Source organism: Xiphophorus hellerii, chromosome 17, assembly GCF_003331165.1.
Source record: "Xiphophorus hellerii strain 12219 chromosome 17, Xiphophorus_hellerii-4.1, whole genome shotgun sequence".
In the NCBI taxonomy this organism is placed as follows: Eukaryota; Metazoa; Chordata; class Actinopteri; order Cyprinodontiformes; family Poeciliidae; genus Xiphophorus; species Xiphophorus hellerii.
Window position 1 is genome coordinate 16532320 of NC_045688.1, and position 13785 is coordinate 16546104.

At 40.3% G+C, this 13785-nt stretch overlaps 1 protein-coding gene across 12 annotated transcripts in view; it reads left to right on the forward strand.

The window, feature by feature from the left end:
* nav3 (neuron navigator 3) overlaps window positions 1–7664 on the forward strand; it is a 313027-nt gene extending 305363 nt beyond the window's left edge. For all 12 annotated transcript variants that reach the window (XM_032589235.1, XM_032589225.1, XM_032589228.1 and 9 more), the window contains 2 exons: window positions 860–1063; window positions 2639–7664. In XM_032589235.1, the coding sequence (XP_032445126.1) occupies window positions 860–1063; window positions 2639–2758 (324 nt within the window). In that variant the 3' untranslated portion in view covers window positions 2759–7664. The remainder of the gene's footprint in view (window positions 1–859; window positions 1064–2638) is intronic.
* Window positions 7665–13785: the final 6121 nt, after the last annotated feature.

Genomic DNA, 13785 nt, shown 5'->3' on the forward strand with positions numbered 1-13785 from the left:
AGTCTTTTTTGTCTTATTTCAAGTATACTTGAAATAAGACAAAACAGGCTTTAAAGTAATTTTTCAGTTTATTTTATGTCAGTAGTTCTTTAATATTGATAATAAAGTGATAATTCCACCAACATATTTATTAAAACAAAGCTGAAAGTTATTTGTAAGTTAGTTCTTTTATTTCAATATTTGCACTATAAACTAAGTCAGTAATACTTTGTAAGGTTTAGTATTTTTGCAGCATTTTTCTCAGTTTTTCACATTACAACAATAAACCTAACATTGTACATTACAGACCAACACAAAGTAGTGCATAAATGTGACGCAGAAGGAAAGTAATGCATCAGTTTTTAGAAGTTTTTACTGATAGAAATCTGAAGAGTGTGGTTTGCGTTTGTATGTAGCCTTCCTAAGCTGTAATTTATAGACACAACACACGCTGCAAACGTCTTGTGGTTTTGCACATTCATTTTGGGCCAAAAGAGAATCTTCTCAAATGGCCGATGGTGACAGAATGTGTTGATTAAACAACCTAATAACAAACTGTTAAAATATTAACAGGTAGCTGTCTTTGCATTTCATGAGAACGTCTTGAAATTAAAGGTTAAACATCTTTGCACCTTGATATACTCTGGTACTATACAAACAAAACTGCTGGGATTTAATGGATAAAACATTTAAGCACAACTGTAATCTTGAAGGTTGTATTTCTAGTCTAAAGGGTAGAATAAAAGCACTGGGGTAGCATTGGATCTCTTTAATCTAACTCATTAAAGACAGATTTGGGCTTTTCCAGGTAAGGCATCAAAAACGAAAGGAATACTTTTTCACTCCTCCTTCCCCGCCTATCTTTTGTTCCCGTCCTCAGCTCTACGGTAAGCGAGCCGTGTGGGAGGATCCGTCCAAGTGGGTGAATGACACGTATCCGTGGAATGCCGCCTCGCTGCAGCAAGAGGGCCAGTCGCTGCTCCAGCTGCGGCCGGAAGACGTGGGATACGACGGGTACAGCTCATCCAAGGAGGGGACGTCGTCCAAGCAGGTGTCTCAGAGCGACACTGAGGGAGACCCGCTGGTGAGGACAGATCTGACTTCATACCGTTCCATTTATTAGCCATGAATTATTTGCCAGGAATCATGGATTCACGCTCGTTTGCAAAGCGACGAGCAAAAAGGGAGTACAGTTTAAGCTAACGCCTTTCAAGGGGCGCTGTTATGTGAAATTGACTTTTTTGAGCTTTACATCATGTTATAATTTAATTCCCTCATCAGAAATATAACCTGGTATGTTGCTTAAATTTTTTTTCACACGTGTTTGAGAAATCCTTTAGTCTCCAACCATTCAGCTGCGCTGACGTCTGGCTCCGCCTCTTAGCTGCAGTTTCCAAGCTTCCAAGTTTCCACCCAGAAGAAACTAGAGGAGCGCAACTCCCTCACTCAGCTCCTTCAGACTAGCCAGCAGCAATTAGCAAACACCTGGTGGAACGGTGCATCTGCTGCGCTCATTCTCAGTGCAACGCCAGTAAAACGTCGTTAAGGCGTTAATAGAGAAGCCATGTTGCAATGACTTCCTGAAGGCGGAGTTTCATAAAGAGCAGGAGCTTCTTAAAGAGACATTGGCCCAATGTCAAACTTCTTTTAAGATATATTTGATATACAACTGAATTGTGCTTGATTGTGCTATAAAGTAATAGAATGTAGCTGGAAAACGCATAATACTGCCCCTTTAAAGCAAAACTGTCAAAGTTGCAAATGAACTATTCAGGACAGTGAGAGTAGAAAGTAAATGAGTGGAGAGAGAATTCATTCCTGCTTGGCGGGTTATTGCAGCCCAGGAGAAATTAAAGGCTAGCCATCCAAAAAAAACCCCGGCTGGCTTGATTTAACTAGAGTGTTTGTGCATTTTACACACACTCCTGTGGGTGTGGGCGTGTGCGTGTGTGTGTGTGTGTGTGTACCCCTTCGCGTGCAGTTATTATGCGGCGGTGCCAAAAGCCGTTTTAGGAACACTGGAAGCAATTCACCAGATGCAGCAGCACTTCTGCATTATTTAGATCATTAGCTCTGCAGCAGGGATGAAAAGTTCGGCGGGTTTATGGCACTGATTGACTGCAGCAGTTAGAAACGGCACAAAATACAGCTTGTGAAGTTTCATTCTTAAAAATGTAGGGACATATGTTACATTAGGAAAGGCTCCAAAATGTAATGTAATAAGTACAAACATTTTGTAATAGTAAAGCACAATATTGTTTTAAAAAGCAAACTGTTTTTCATACATCAGTAAGCTTTAAGCTAATGGTGAACATAAAAAGCAACAATCCAAAATATTGGCAAATGCAATTTTCATAATCAATGGGCCTTTTCATTAGGTGCATTTAAACATCAACGAGTAAGAGAAGTAATGGTGCCTTCTACTTGTACTGACTACATTTAGAGGATTCAACTGAGAAAACCTGGTGAAGTTAATATTCTGATATGAAATCTCAAAGGTTTCTCACCAACCCCAACATTTAACATGCCATGATCCTCCATCTACTTCCTGCAGTCTTCTTCTCTCTCTTTGTATTTTGTCAACTCTCTCAACCTTTCTCCAAACTGTGTCCTAGGTTCTAACAAACACTTCTATTTGTTCCTGTTTTATATTCTACAGATGAACATGCTGCTACGGCTGCAGGAAGCAGCTAACTACTCCAGCACCCAGAGCTGCGACAGCGACAGCACCAGTCACCATGACGACCCACTGGACTCCTCCTTGGAGTCGGCCCTATGAGCCCAAGAACCAGCTCACTTTAAACCTCTAAAGTGGTGGGCAAACCTTGGAACCCCAAAGAACACATCTCCCCCCCCCAACACGATATGGATTTATCCGTCATTATCCAGTCCTGCTGCAGCGGGGTGCAGCCTGGTCAGGCTGCTGGTCCACCACAGGACCCGCACTACAGATATATAATATATGAAAAGTTTTAATACTCAAGATATACCCTCAAATTGAAAGAAAATGCCTATATTTTAATGGTGCAATATGAAATCCGAATGTTTTATGCTGTCAGAGGCTTTTACCAACTTGGTCCTTAGTGGTCACAATGTCAAACCAAACCACAGGTTGGAGACTGTCTACATTACGTCCAACAAACCGTACTGTCCTGTTCATTTTTGTGACATTTTTATAAAAATGTCCGCGTGTTCTCGATGAGAAATATCCGTAGCTCTGGTGGTTTTTTCCAAAAGTCTTCTCACCAACGAGACACTTTTCCTTCGGTTTACTTTCAGACGTCAGTTTCCAGAGCGTCCCAGAACAACAAAACCGGATATTGTTATTTTTTATTATTGTTTTTTTTTTTACCCAGTTATATCTACAGATGTTTACATTGGTATGGCTGGTTCTGTTACGTCTTTCCTTGTTTACAGAGGTGCTTCTTACAGACACACACATATATGTACACACAGAGGCAGCAGGGAGGAAATCCCCTCGGATAAGAACCTTTTATCGGTTCAAGTCCCTTCTTTGAAAGTCATCACGAATGCCAGAGTATCCTTGAGCAAGGCGCTCTGTCTTTACTGTTTTAATGGATGTCAGCTTTAACAGCGGGGCGTGAAAAGCAGAGCAAGTGTAGTTTTTAATGTCTTCTCATGGCCAAGTCTGACGCTTTGCACAAAAACTGGTGGAAACTGCTAGCAGTTTTGGCTAACGTTTGGGCCGATGTAGGACAACTTTGAGCCCTTGCTGTTCAACTAGGATCGGAAGTTTGTCTGCATTAGATGTTATATATTATATATTATTACTATTATTTATTAAAGACCCAGAGCCGACCCAGGCAGAATTTGTTTTCTATTAAGCTCATAAACTGTCACAGCAGGACTAATGTCACGTCTATATTGTCATCCTTTGATCATGTTCCTTACAGAAGATTTGTTTATACAGAATTAAACTTGCAGTCTAACTAGAGATTGGTTGGTTAATTGGGACCTCTAGGCAGCTTACCATTCATAACTTGCCAACTGTAGTTCTAAAACTGCATTATCTTAATAAAAGTGATAGGTGGCCCTCCTTTAGTTCCCCACATTGTGACTCCAACCAGATTTGGATACTGTTTGTAACAAATTAGTTTTTTTAAAAGCCAGGGAAAGTTGCATTTGCCTCCTTTCGTCCAGCTGGGGGCAGTAGCAGCATTGCATTATTTAATGCTCCATGGGGTGAGATTGCAACTTCAGACTTTAAACCACGATTGAGAAATTCTGGCGGTTTTGAAGCCAAAGCCTTTTAAAAACGTGGCACCAGTAACCAGCGTCATGCCTCGTGATGAGCAGTTAATGTTTTACGTGTGGTGCGGAACACTTTTGGTGCTTTTACTTTGGATAAACTGGTTCGGTTTTCATGAGGCTAAAGTAAGGAACTATCCAGACTTGGGTCAGGTGCAAAGCCAACCTCTCCCATCTAAAATTTTTTCAATTTCTTAACTGTTTTTTGAGAAATCTGTTTTTTGAACCATTAAAACGCTCTGTATTTACACCTAGCACATTTTGAACCTGTCGTGCTAACTTTGGGGAGCCCCTGGGGGCCTCCAAGCCACTAAGCAGCCCCATTTCCCACGTATGCCTTGGGTCAGCTCTGAGCAAATTGGCGGACATTTGCTTAAGCCTCGTGGTGCTGGGCCCCCTGGCCTGAACCTTATCAGGGTCAGCCACTGCCACGCTGTTCCAAATGCCAACACCAAGCACAATGAAAGTGTGAGATCCGTGTGTCGCCCAGTCGTCCTGGTTCTGTGAAGGCAACATGGAAAAGTGCCAATGATTCCCTTTGATCCGACTGCCAAATGTTCACACCGTACAGACTTGCGATCAAAGAGCAAAAGCCCACCATGGTTGTAGAAGTTCTCCAGGGTGGGATGTAATCCAAATGCCGAATAGTCCAAACCCACATACTCCAAACTTTCACCTGTTCAATACCCTGCATCCATCTTTATCCTGGAGGTATCCAAAAACCAGTCGAAGCCGCTGTCTTTTACAGTTTAAGTGATAGCCGTAAAAGGGAACAATAATGTTGGTGCTTTCTAACTGCCTTAAACGTTCCTTCGCTTTCTCTGGCTGTTGTTGGAAGAGGGCTGCGTTTCACTGTAGGATCATGCTAACCTGCTTCCGTCGGCGTCAAAGATGCCGTGTCTAGTATGAGCACCCCTGCTTGCGGCCCCGTCTTCTTCTTGTGAAGCCTCCTTGCTTCTTTCTGACAGTAAGAAGTTAAAAGACATAACGCTGTATTTCAAGTTCAAAAAAACAGACCAATATTGTATAAAGAAACACAAAAAAAGGGGGGGGTTGGGTATTTTTTTAGTTGTTGTTTTGCGCCCAGTTGAGCTGGGCTCACTTGAATTACCAGGAGCACAACCAAACTGTTTTGTTTTTGTTTTTTGTTTCTTTTTATTAAGCCTGATGAGCATGTTTTGAAGCTTTTTTTTAAAAAAAAAAAAATGGGAGTGGGGGTGGGTGGGAGGGTGCACTGAGAAGAGAACTTTACCTGTATGTATGCGTGTACTGGACGGAAGAAGCCATTTAGAATTTTGATTGTTCTTTCTTTGTTTAAGTGGGTCAATTTTGCACACGTTTAAGGGTCGGGGTGGGCTGTAAATACTTCTAGAATTCTTGCACAGTGAGTCAAAGATCCATTCTGGCCTGTCGGTGTTACAAAATGCAAAAACCCGCTGAAGATATCGTCGTACGTATGGAAAACGGAGAAGAAAAAGATGCAAAAACTCAACCCGCTGTCAGAAACAGGTGTGTGTCTTGTGGTGATTTGATGTTTTGCCTATGCAGGAGGCATTAACTGTACAGAAGTACCGTTTGAACTAATTACCTGGAAAAAAAACAACAAAAAAAAACCCCATGTAGGCACCTGTCCAATGCTCCTTACTCTACCATGAAGTACTCTGGATCCTCCGTGTCTTCAGAAATGCCTGTTGTTCCTCAAATGGATGGCTCAGGATTTTTAAAGTGAAGTTTTGTTAAAAAGATTGTAGGCAGTCAATATCCTAGGTAACTGTTGTCATCATTTAGTGAAAAATCCAGTTTAGTTAACAGCTAGTTTGAGAGGAGCGAATACCAACGCAGACTTTTATCGCCTCAAAGCAACTCAAGAAACGTCATTGTGGTTTATGCCAAGACTGCTGGTCATTTTGTACATTTTAGTTCATTTGTTTCTCACGTCAAGATACCAAACGTGTGTCCATTTATATCCTGCAGGGAATCTTTTATACCTAATTTGACAACCACATTTTACCACCATAAATTGTCATTCAAAGTAACAATGTTGGAACGAAATGGAACGGGAGTACAGGCTGACCTGTAGCCTTTTATGAACCTTCAAGCCATTATCATATTTGCACTGGAAGGTGATTTACCTAGAAGTACCCAAGGGAAATATGATTTACTTTTATATGAAACAGCTACTCTAACACATACCCCACAAAAGCCAAACAATTTGACCATTATTTAAGGGTCTTCTTTAAGTGTGTTCTCAACACATCAACTTTCCCTTCACCAAGTACTGCATGGTTGGTCAGTAGCTTGAAGTGGCCATGGTTAATGGAGAAAATTGGAAATGCTGGTTCTTGCCACCTCATGTAAACAAATTTCTTGGTTCTTGCCGGGTATGTAAATGCCTTCACTGGAAACACTTCTTATGTTCCGTACTCGGTGTTTGTTTCACTCCGGAAGATTATTGGCGGCACACTGCCTCCAACCTCCACTTCCCTTGCAAATAGGGAGAACCTTCTGTGTAAATAACCACCTACTGCCTACATGGCAATGGTTTCAAGGCTCAGAATACAACTTTTGTTCAAACCGTTATGACATTTTTGAGATTTCAGTTAAGATAATAGAGGTCCACTTTGGTTTTGGACTAATTGCTAGCTTCAGCCTTTGGAAATGACTAACCTGGATTTACGCTAAATGACGACACCAAACAAAGTCATCTACTGCCGGTAAGATATTAACTCTGCAGACCTTCACTTAAAAATCCTGAGCTATTTTTTTTCAAAACCACTTCCTATTTGGTGATTTTAACCCTAACTTACCACCACCTTAGGCTTGCTAGCTGTCTGAGGCGCTGAAGTTGAGCCGACGCTGTACTGTACACATCTAACAGGTGCTACTGGTCAGTAAGAGGCCCACCAGAGACCAAGAAGTCTTGTTGTCACAACCTCAGGACAAACCTCTACAATCCTACCTGTACTCAGCTTCACATGTCTCTGCAGCCCAGCCTTTGATGGTTGCTAACCAGGTGGTGTAGTTGCATGCCAAGGGTGATAAATGCAGTGTTTACAGGTTGCTCTATACTACACCCATGTATCAAAACCTATGTACACTCCTGTTATAGGCCATTAGTTCCCAAGATAACAGCACTTTGACACCATTAACAGTGTACACCATTGTGTTGAAAACCAACTGGTAATTTTTCCCACTTACACTTTCAAGTTGCATCTCAGTTGGAGACCATAGCATTTACTCTGGTTTGAGAGAAAGTTTTGTTTCTTTCTGGGTGAAACATTTGTCCTTAAATGTTTTATATTTTGTACATTTGTATGTAACATATCATGTAAATATACAGAGACAGTGATTTAAGTCATCTGGAGGATTTTGTAGTCTTTGTAAAGCCCTAATAAATGGTATTTGGTGTCACTCAAGCAATTTGTTTGCGTTTTTGTTCAGTTGAGATTCTTCTGTGTTGAAACGACAATCACCAGAGCAGCTACATGCAAAAACTGATTTTTCTAAAACAAGAATTATTTCCACATAAATGACCTTTCTCTCATGATCGGAGGGGACAAAAAGCCTCAAATATACTCACCCACCCACTAATGCTGGGTTAAATGTTCCTAGATAATTCGCACCTCTGCTGTAGCTTTTTGTAGCTTCTTACATTCTGTTTGGCTGTTTGGTCACTTTTTGCCAAAAAAACGGCAGAATTCTTAAAACTAAGAATTAACAGTACATTGATTCAAGTCTGTAAAAATAGTAGACTTGTAGCCACAGTTCAAAAATCTTAAATACAATTGAGTTTTACAAAGCTAAACCAGTTTTGATTTGTCTGTCTCTCTGCACCTTCCACAATATAAGGACACTGTTAAGGGAAAGACTAAAGTAGTCTTTTGCACAAATTGCTGAAGTAGTTATCATGCGAAGCCAGCTTAAAAATGTATTTCATTTTATTTATTTATTTCGAACATGACATGTTAAAAAAAAAAATCACTATTTCACTATATAGTATAAAATCACTATTTGTCAAAACTGCTTTTATTTTGAAGGAAGGATGTCGTCGTTCTCTTCCGGGTAACTCCCAGTCGCAGCCACTGGAAAGATGGGACCCGGTGTGACTCCCGTGTCTTCCTCAGGAGAGGAGAAAATGTTTCAGTCTAACGGAGGCCCCGTTAACTTACCGAAACACTCCTACTGGGTGGATTTGTGGGTGTTTCTGCTTTTTGACATCGCTTTGTTTCTCTTCGTATATTTCATCGTCCCGTAAAAAGGTAAGCAGGAGGGAGCGCAGAAGTTTCTAGCTAATAGCGCGATTTACGGAAGTTACAACACAACAAGTTAATGTGACGCAAGGAGACGGATAGTACAAAGTCACTTTTTTAATTTCTCACTATGAAAGTTCGTGGTATCGTTTTGCTTTGGAAGCATTTATATGTCTTATCTTTTGTCCAGTATTCGGTCGGCCATTGCTTACGGGCAGCGCGTCACGGCTGTGAGTCAGAGGACAATGAAACATCCGCCTACAGTTTTTCGGATGATAAAGATTTAGGTTTTATCATGCTATTAAAAAGGTATAAAATGTTATTGGAAGTATAAAAAGACTACACGATACGATCCAAAACCTTAAAGCCAAAATGGAGGGTTTTCACGGCTCGTTTGATGCCAATTTACAATAAAACTAGTTTATTTTCTTCCCTCTTAAGTCCTGTGAAAGCTGCAAGGGTGTACGTAGTTATTCCACATACAGTTTTTGTATTTTAGCTTTATCATGGTTTAATAAATACTTAGTCTGTGCTGGTTTTTTACTCTGTTTTGTGTCATTTAGAACCTTGTGAAGATCAGTCGATTTAATTGGTTCTTTTCAGACACTTGTGAATCAGTGCAACCTGATATTCTTGTTGCAGGATCGACCCTTTGACTGGCTGCTCATCCCCTGCTGTGCTGTGAGAAGGCTAACCCAGCTTTAACTGAATGTAACCATGCAGCAGCTTTCCTCAGCTCCGTCCAAAGATCCTCACCTTTCACGGACTTCAGCAAGAAGCTCTTCAATAACTAATCGGACGGATTCCCTGTCGTCTCTGGCAGATGATAGTTTGAAGTATTTTTTTTGTTTTTGCTGAGAACCTTAAAACATCTCAACTGACTTTTATCCCCGAGACTCAGCAAACGTGTCTGCAGATTACTTAAGATACTTCTGGTATCACTGTAAATGTTATATAATCTCTCATTTTGTGTGTCTTTTTTTCCTGGAAAGAACAGATAACTTTCAGGAAATGTATGATTTTTTTTGTCATAGGACGCTTTATGTAACTGGTGTTGGGACCAATGATGAAACGAGCGCAAAAACATTTTATTTATTGAAAACTATGTTGATGCGGAGGAAACTCTAAGCAAACTCTTGGCAATTTGCACACAGATAACTCATGAACGAATAAAATGTTCTACCAACTAAAACTCATTTCAGTTCGAGTTTTTGTCCCACACAATTGGTGTTTATGCAAACATTTCTAATAATTCACCTGTTAAATGTATTAGAATGTATAACAATCATTTACTTATATTTTAATGTAATTGATGTAGTGGTGACCAGATTATTTTCAAATATACCTGTTATTGAATACCATAAGTATTTTATATTAATTAGTTGGGTTGTCTGCTCTGGGAGCTAATCTGTAGTTTTCCTTTTAACAGTCATGCTAAGCTAAATAGCTTTGCCTTAAAATGAGTGATGGTTATTAAGTTTACTAGCTTGCTACCAGCCTGGACTTTTATAATTTTTCACAAAAAAAATGTTTTTACTTTATTGGGGGGAGTTTAAAAAATATATGTATATAAAATGCTCCACAAACTGGTACTTGCCTCAATTTTAAGGTGTATAATTGACTTTGCTACAGTTCTAAGTAGAGAAGAAAGTACTTAATTTAATGTATCGGAAGGCATATAAAAGTATTAAAAATCAATACATTTTATTTTTAATTACGGGGCTGTTTAAACTGTTTAAATAGTGTATAGATACGGAGGTACAGTATATGTATGGGTAAATTCTCTCTGGCTGTCATCAACATCCACACTTTGTCCGGTAGGTGGCGGTAAATGCACAGTGGGGGTTTTACTTTGAAACTAAAGAACTTGACGTTTCCGGTTCAGGGAAAGTTGTTTTTAAATGGGATGCTAAGCTACTGCAATTTGTCAGTGACTTTCTAAAGGGTGCAAACGTTGCAATGGAAAACTGCCAGAGGAAAAAACGCGGGTTTGTAAAGTATTTGCTCTTCTTGGGTGATAATTAGCTTGTAGCGACAGCTAACGGCTAATTATTCAGGTTGATATTCAGACAACCTGTTGATATAAAAGGCACATTAGTGCAAATAAACTACATCAGTAAGGCATTTCTTCTAAAATACATTAAACACTTAAATGACTGCTGCACGTGTTGTTTTAACTTTACCGGCTTTTGTCTCATTCAATGTTCTGTAGATTTATATATTACAAAAGTACACAGCATAATTTTAGAGAAGTTTGTGGGAAATTGAAATATCTTTGTTTTTAAAGGATGTCATGACAAAAATCAACTGATCTTCACCAGGTTCCACAGTGGTAGAAACTTAAATGAACAAAAATCCCAGCTGATTTGCTGTGGATCAGAGTGATGGCCGGAGTCCCAGCAGATGAGCAGTTTCTGAAATACTCGCGTCCCAAATGGCAGCAGTAACCAGGCCACACTGAAAGTCACTTGAATTCCCTTTGTTTCATGTTTAAGAAACCTAAATGCACTAAGTTGCTTAAAGCAATCAAATATGTACCTAGGGTTATATATTATTCTGGAAAGACTCGAGCTGTTCTCTACATTACTGTCTTATTATTTTCACAACATTCTCAGAGTAAAGCTGCTGAACTGCTTTGTTATACAAATAAAACTTTGGACTTCACTATAAAACAAAAACCACTTTGGTCCAGAAGTAGTTCTATTCCAAATCTTCTATCAGGAGCTTGACCTTTCATGTAAATCCATGTGACCCCTGTTCATATTGTCTCTTGTTCTAACGAACAGATGTGTTCCTGCTGCCGTCCTTTCTCAGGCTGCTCATCCCTCCTCTCAGGCTGCTCTCTGCAGCCGTGTGGCAGGTGGCGCAGCTCCGAGACGTTCTCCATTATGAAACCCTCGGCGAGTTTGTGACGCTGGTGACGGACACGGTGCCGGACCTGCTCAACGCAAAGCAGAGAGGCAAGTTACTGCTGCGACTGCGAGCCAGAGTGAGTCACTGGGGTAGCACAGTTGCAGATACACTCAGATATCAAAGCAATATTGGATAGACGTGATTATGGACATGCTGCTTTCTATGTGTGTGTGGTGTTGTTTTTTTTTTCAGGTTATTCTTGAGCTGTGCAGAAGTGCAGAAACAGGCAACACGTTGCATGTGGAGCCTCACTCGGAACGAATTCGACCACAGGGAGCAATGGGGAAGATTTGATCATTCATCAGATGAAGTAATGATGCTGAGATTGTTGTGCTAATGACTATCACCTGTTTTTCAGAGTGGAGATGCTGAGGTGGATGCAGAGGAGGTGATATTTGTAGAACTTGTCCAAAAAAATGATTTCATCAACAGAGGCACTGAAGCAGGAGTAGAGTGCTCAAAGTGTCAGTAGCTCAACACTTAAACACTAAAACACTAAAGTACAAGAAGGACTTTCTACTGCAAAACAAAAGATTGCAGTATTAGAATGCTAGCTAAACCTTTGTCAATGGCTCCTTCCAGAAAGACACCCAGTGAATTGGACAAAAACAAAATCCAGAGTACTCAAAGTTCATGTCAATAACATCTATGTCAATGATTCCAAACAGAACAGAGACTCGGCCAAGCAGAAATTCACAGAGCCAAGAGCACTTTCTATGAAAATTAAAATAGTACACTAAGCTAATTCCTTCATCCAGGCAAGAGACAAAGCTAAAGACAAGTCAACACGGTTAATGGCAGCAACAACTCCATCCAGGTGAAAGATCTGCTGGGCTAAGAGTACTTTCTACAAAAAGAAAAATGGAGAGCACATGAACTCAATGTTAGCTCTAGTTTTTCCAGTGGACACATACAGTGTCTTAGTTTTGGAGAGAGACATCATTTTTGAACCAGGAGCACTCACAATGGAAAAGAAAATCAAGAACTTTATTGGACATGACCAAAAAATTAAAAATAAATTGCTCAACTGAATCTGGTCGTTTGTGTTCTTTCCGGGGGCTGACGTCGGCAGCAGTTGCAGTTTGCACTTCGAGCCATCTTGTTCTAATTGCAAACGTTGCCGTCTCTGCTAAGCAGACTGTTTCATGGCTGACATCTGGGCCCTCCATGCTGAAGGACGGTATGGACGCGCTGTCCGATCCCGGTCAGCTGAGGACTCTCCTGCAGCACCACAAAAAGCCTCCAGTCGCTCAGCGTTCCATGTAAACAAGATTCATACAGGAAGTTAAAGCTATCAGATACACTTTTCCCATTAATTGCGACGTAGATTTTACACAAACAATATCTGATTATTGCTTTGATACATCGCATATTGGACAGAAATCAAGGAATAACCATACTTATGGATCAAATGAAATGCTATATTATTTTATACCTATTTATTTTTGACCCTGTAAGTAGGGACCAAGGCTGCAGGTTTGTAACAAGATGAGCTTTCAGATTAAACATTTTACGTCTTTTTCTTAGAACTTTCTAAGACAATAAATTGGCTTCGTTTTCCTTCATTTTGGGAGATCAGAGAAAAACAAACCTCATACCTCTTTTACTCTGCTGTGAAAGAATAAAAGGGGACAAGCAGACCCACCCTACTGTTGGCAACTTAGATTTTGTCGACATATTTAGTGACTTTTCAGACAAAAAAAAAAAAAAAAGGTATCAGCCAAAATAGGTATCAGAATTGGCAAGTCAGACATTTTTAAAGATCAGCAGTTGGCCATAAAACTTCACTCATTGCAGCCTGAAAAAAATGTCTTTATAATGAATTATTTTGCTTTTGATCATTTTGATGATAATACAGTATCACTCCAAAACCGAAGCTGGTATTTGTGAAACAGTATTTGTGGTCAAATATTATAGAAAACTGGACACATTTAATGATAAATATGATATAAAACAAAACTTCTCTTATTGGCAAAAACCTAGTTTTGTTTATAGTTTATCTAAATAGTTTTTGCGTGATTGTTAAAGTACTATTTACCGAAATCTAATGATAAGCTGAAATTCTTGTGTGCGTTCTGCACAGGTGGACCAGTTGAGATGTCCACCCAGGTCTTCGCCTGCTCCGAGGGTCCGTTTTTCCACACAGCGCATCCAGCACAGTCACCCAGAGCAGAACAACAAACTCTATGTGGCTGCAAAGAAGACTCCAGCCCCCACGCCCTAAATTCCCACAGCCCTTCCCCATCCATGTCAAGCCGGACCCTCATACATGCCCGGACTGCGGCAAGACGTTGAGACGGGCCTCGGATGTGACTCGTCACCAGCGCACCCACACGGGCGAGCGGCCATGCAGCTGTGAGGCCTTTAAGAACTC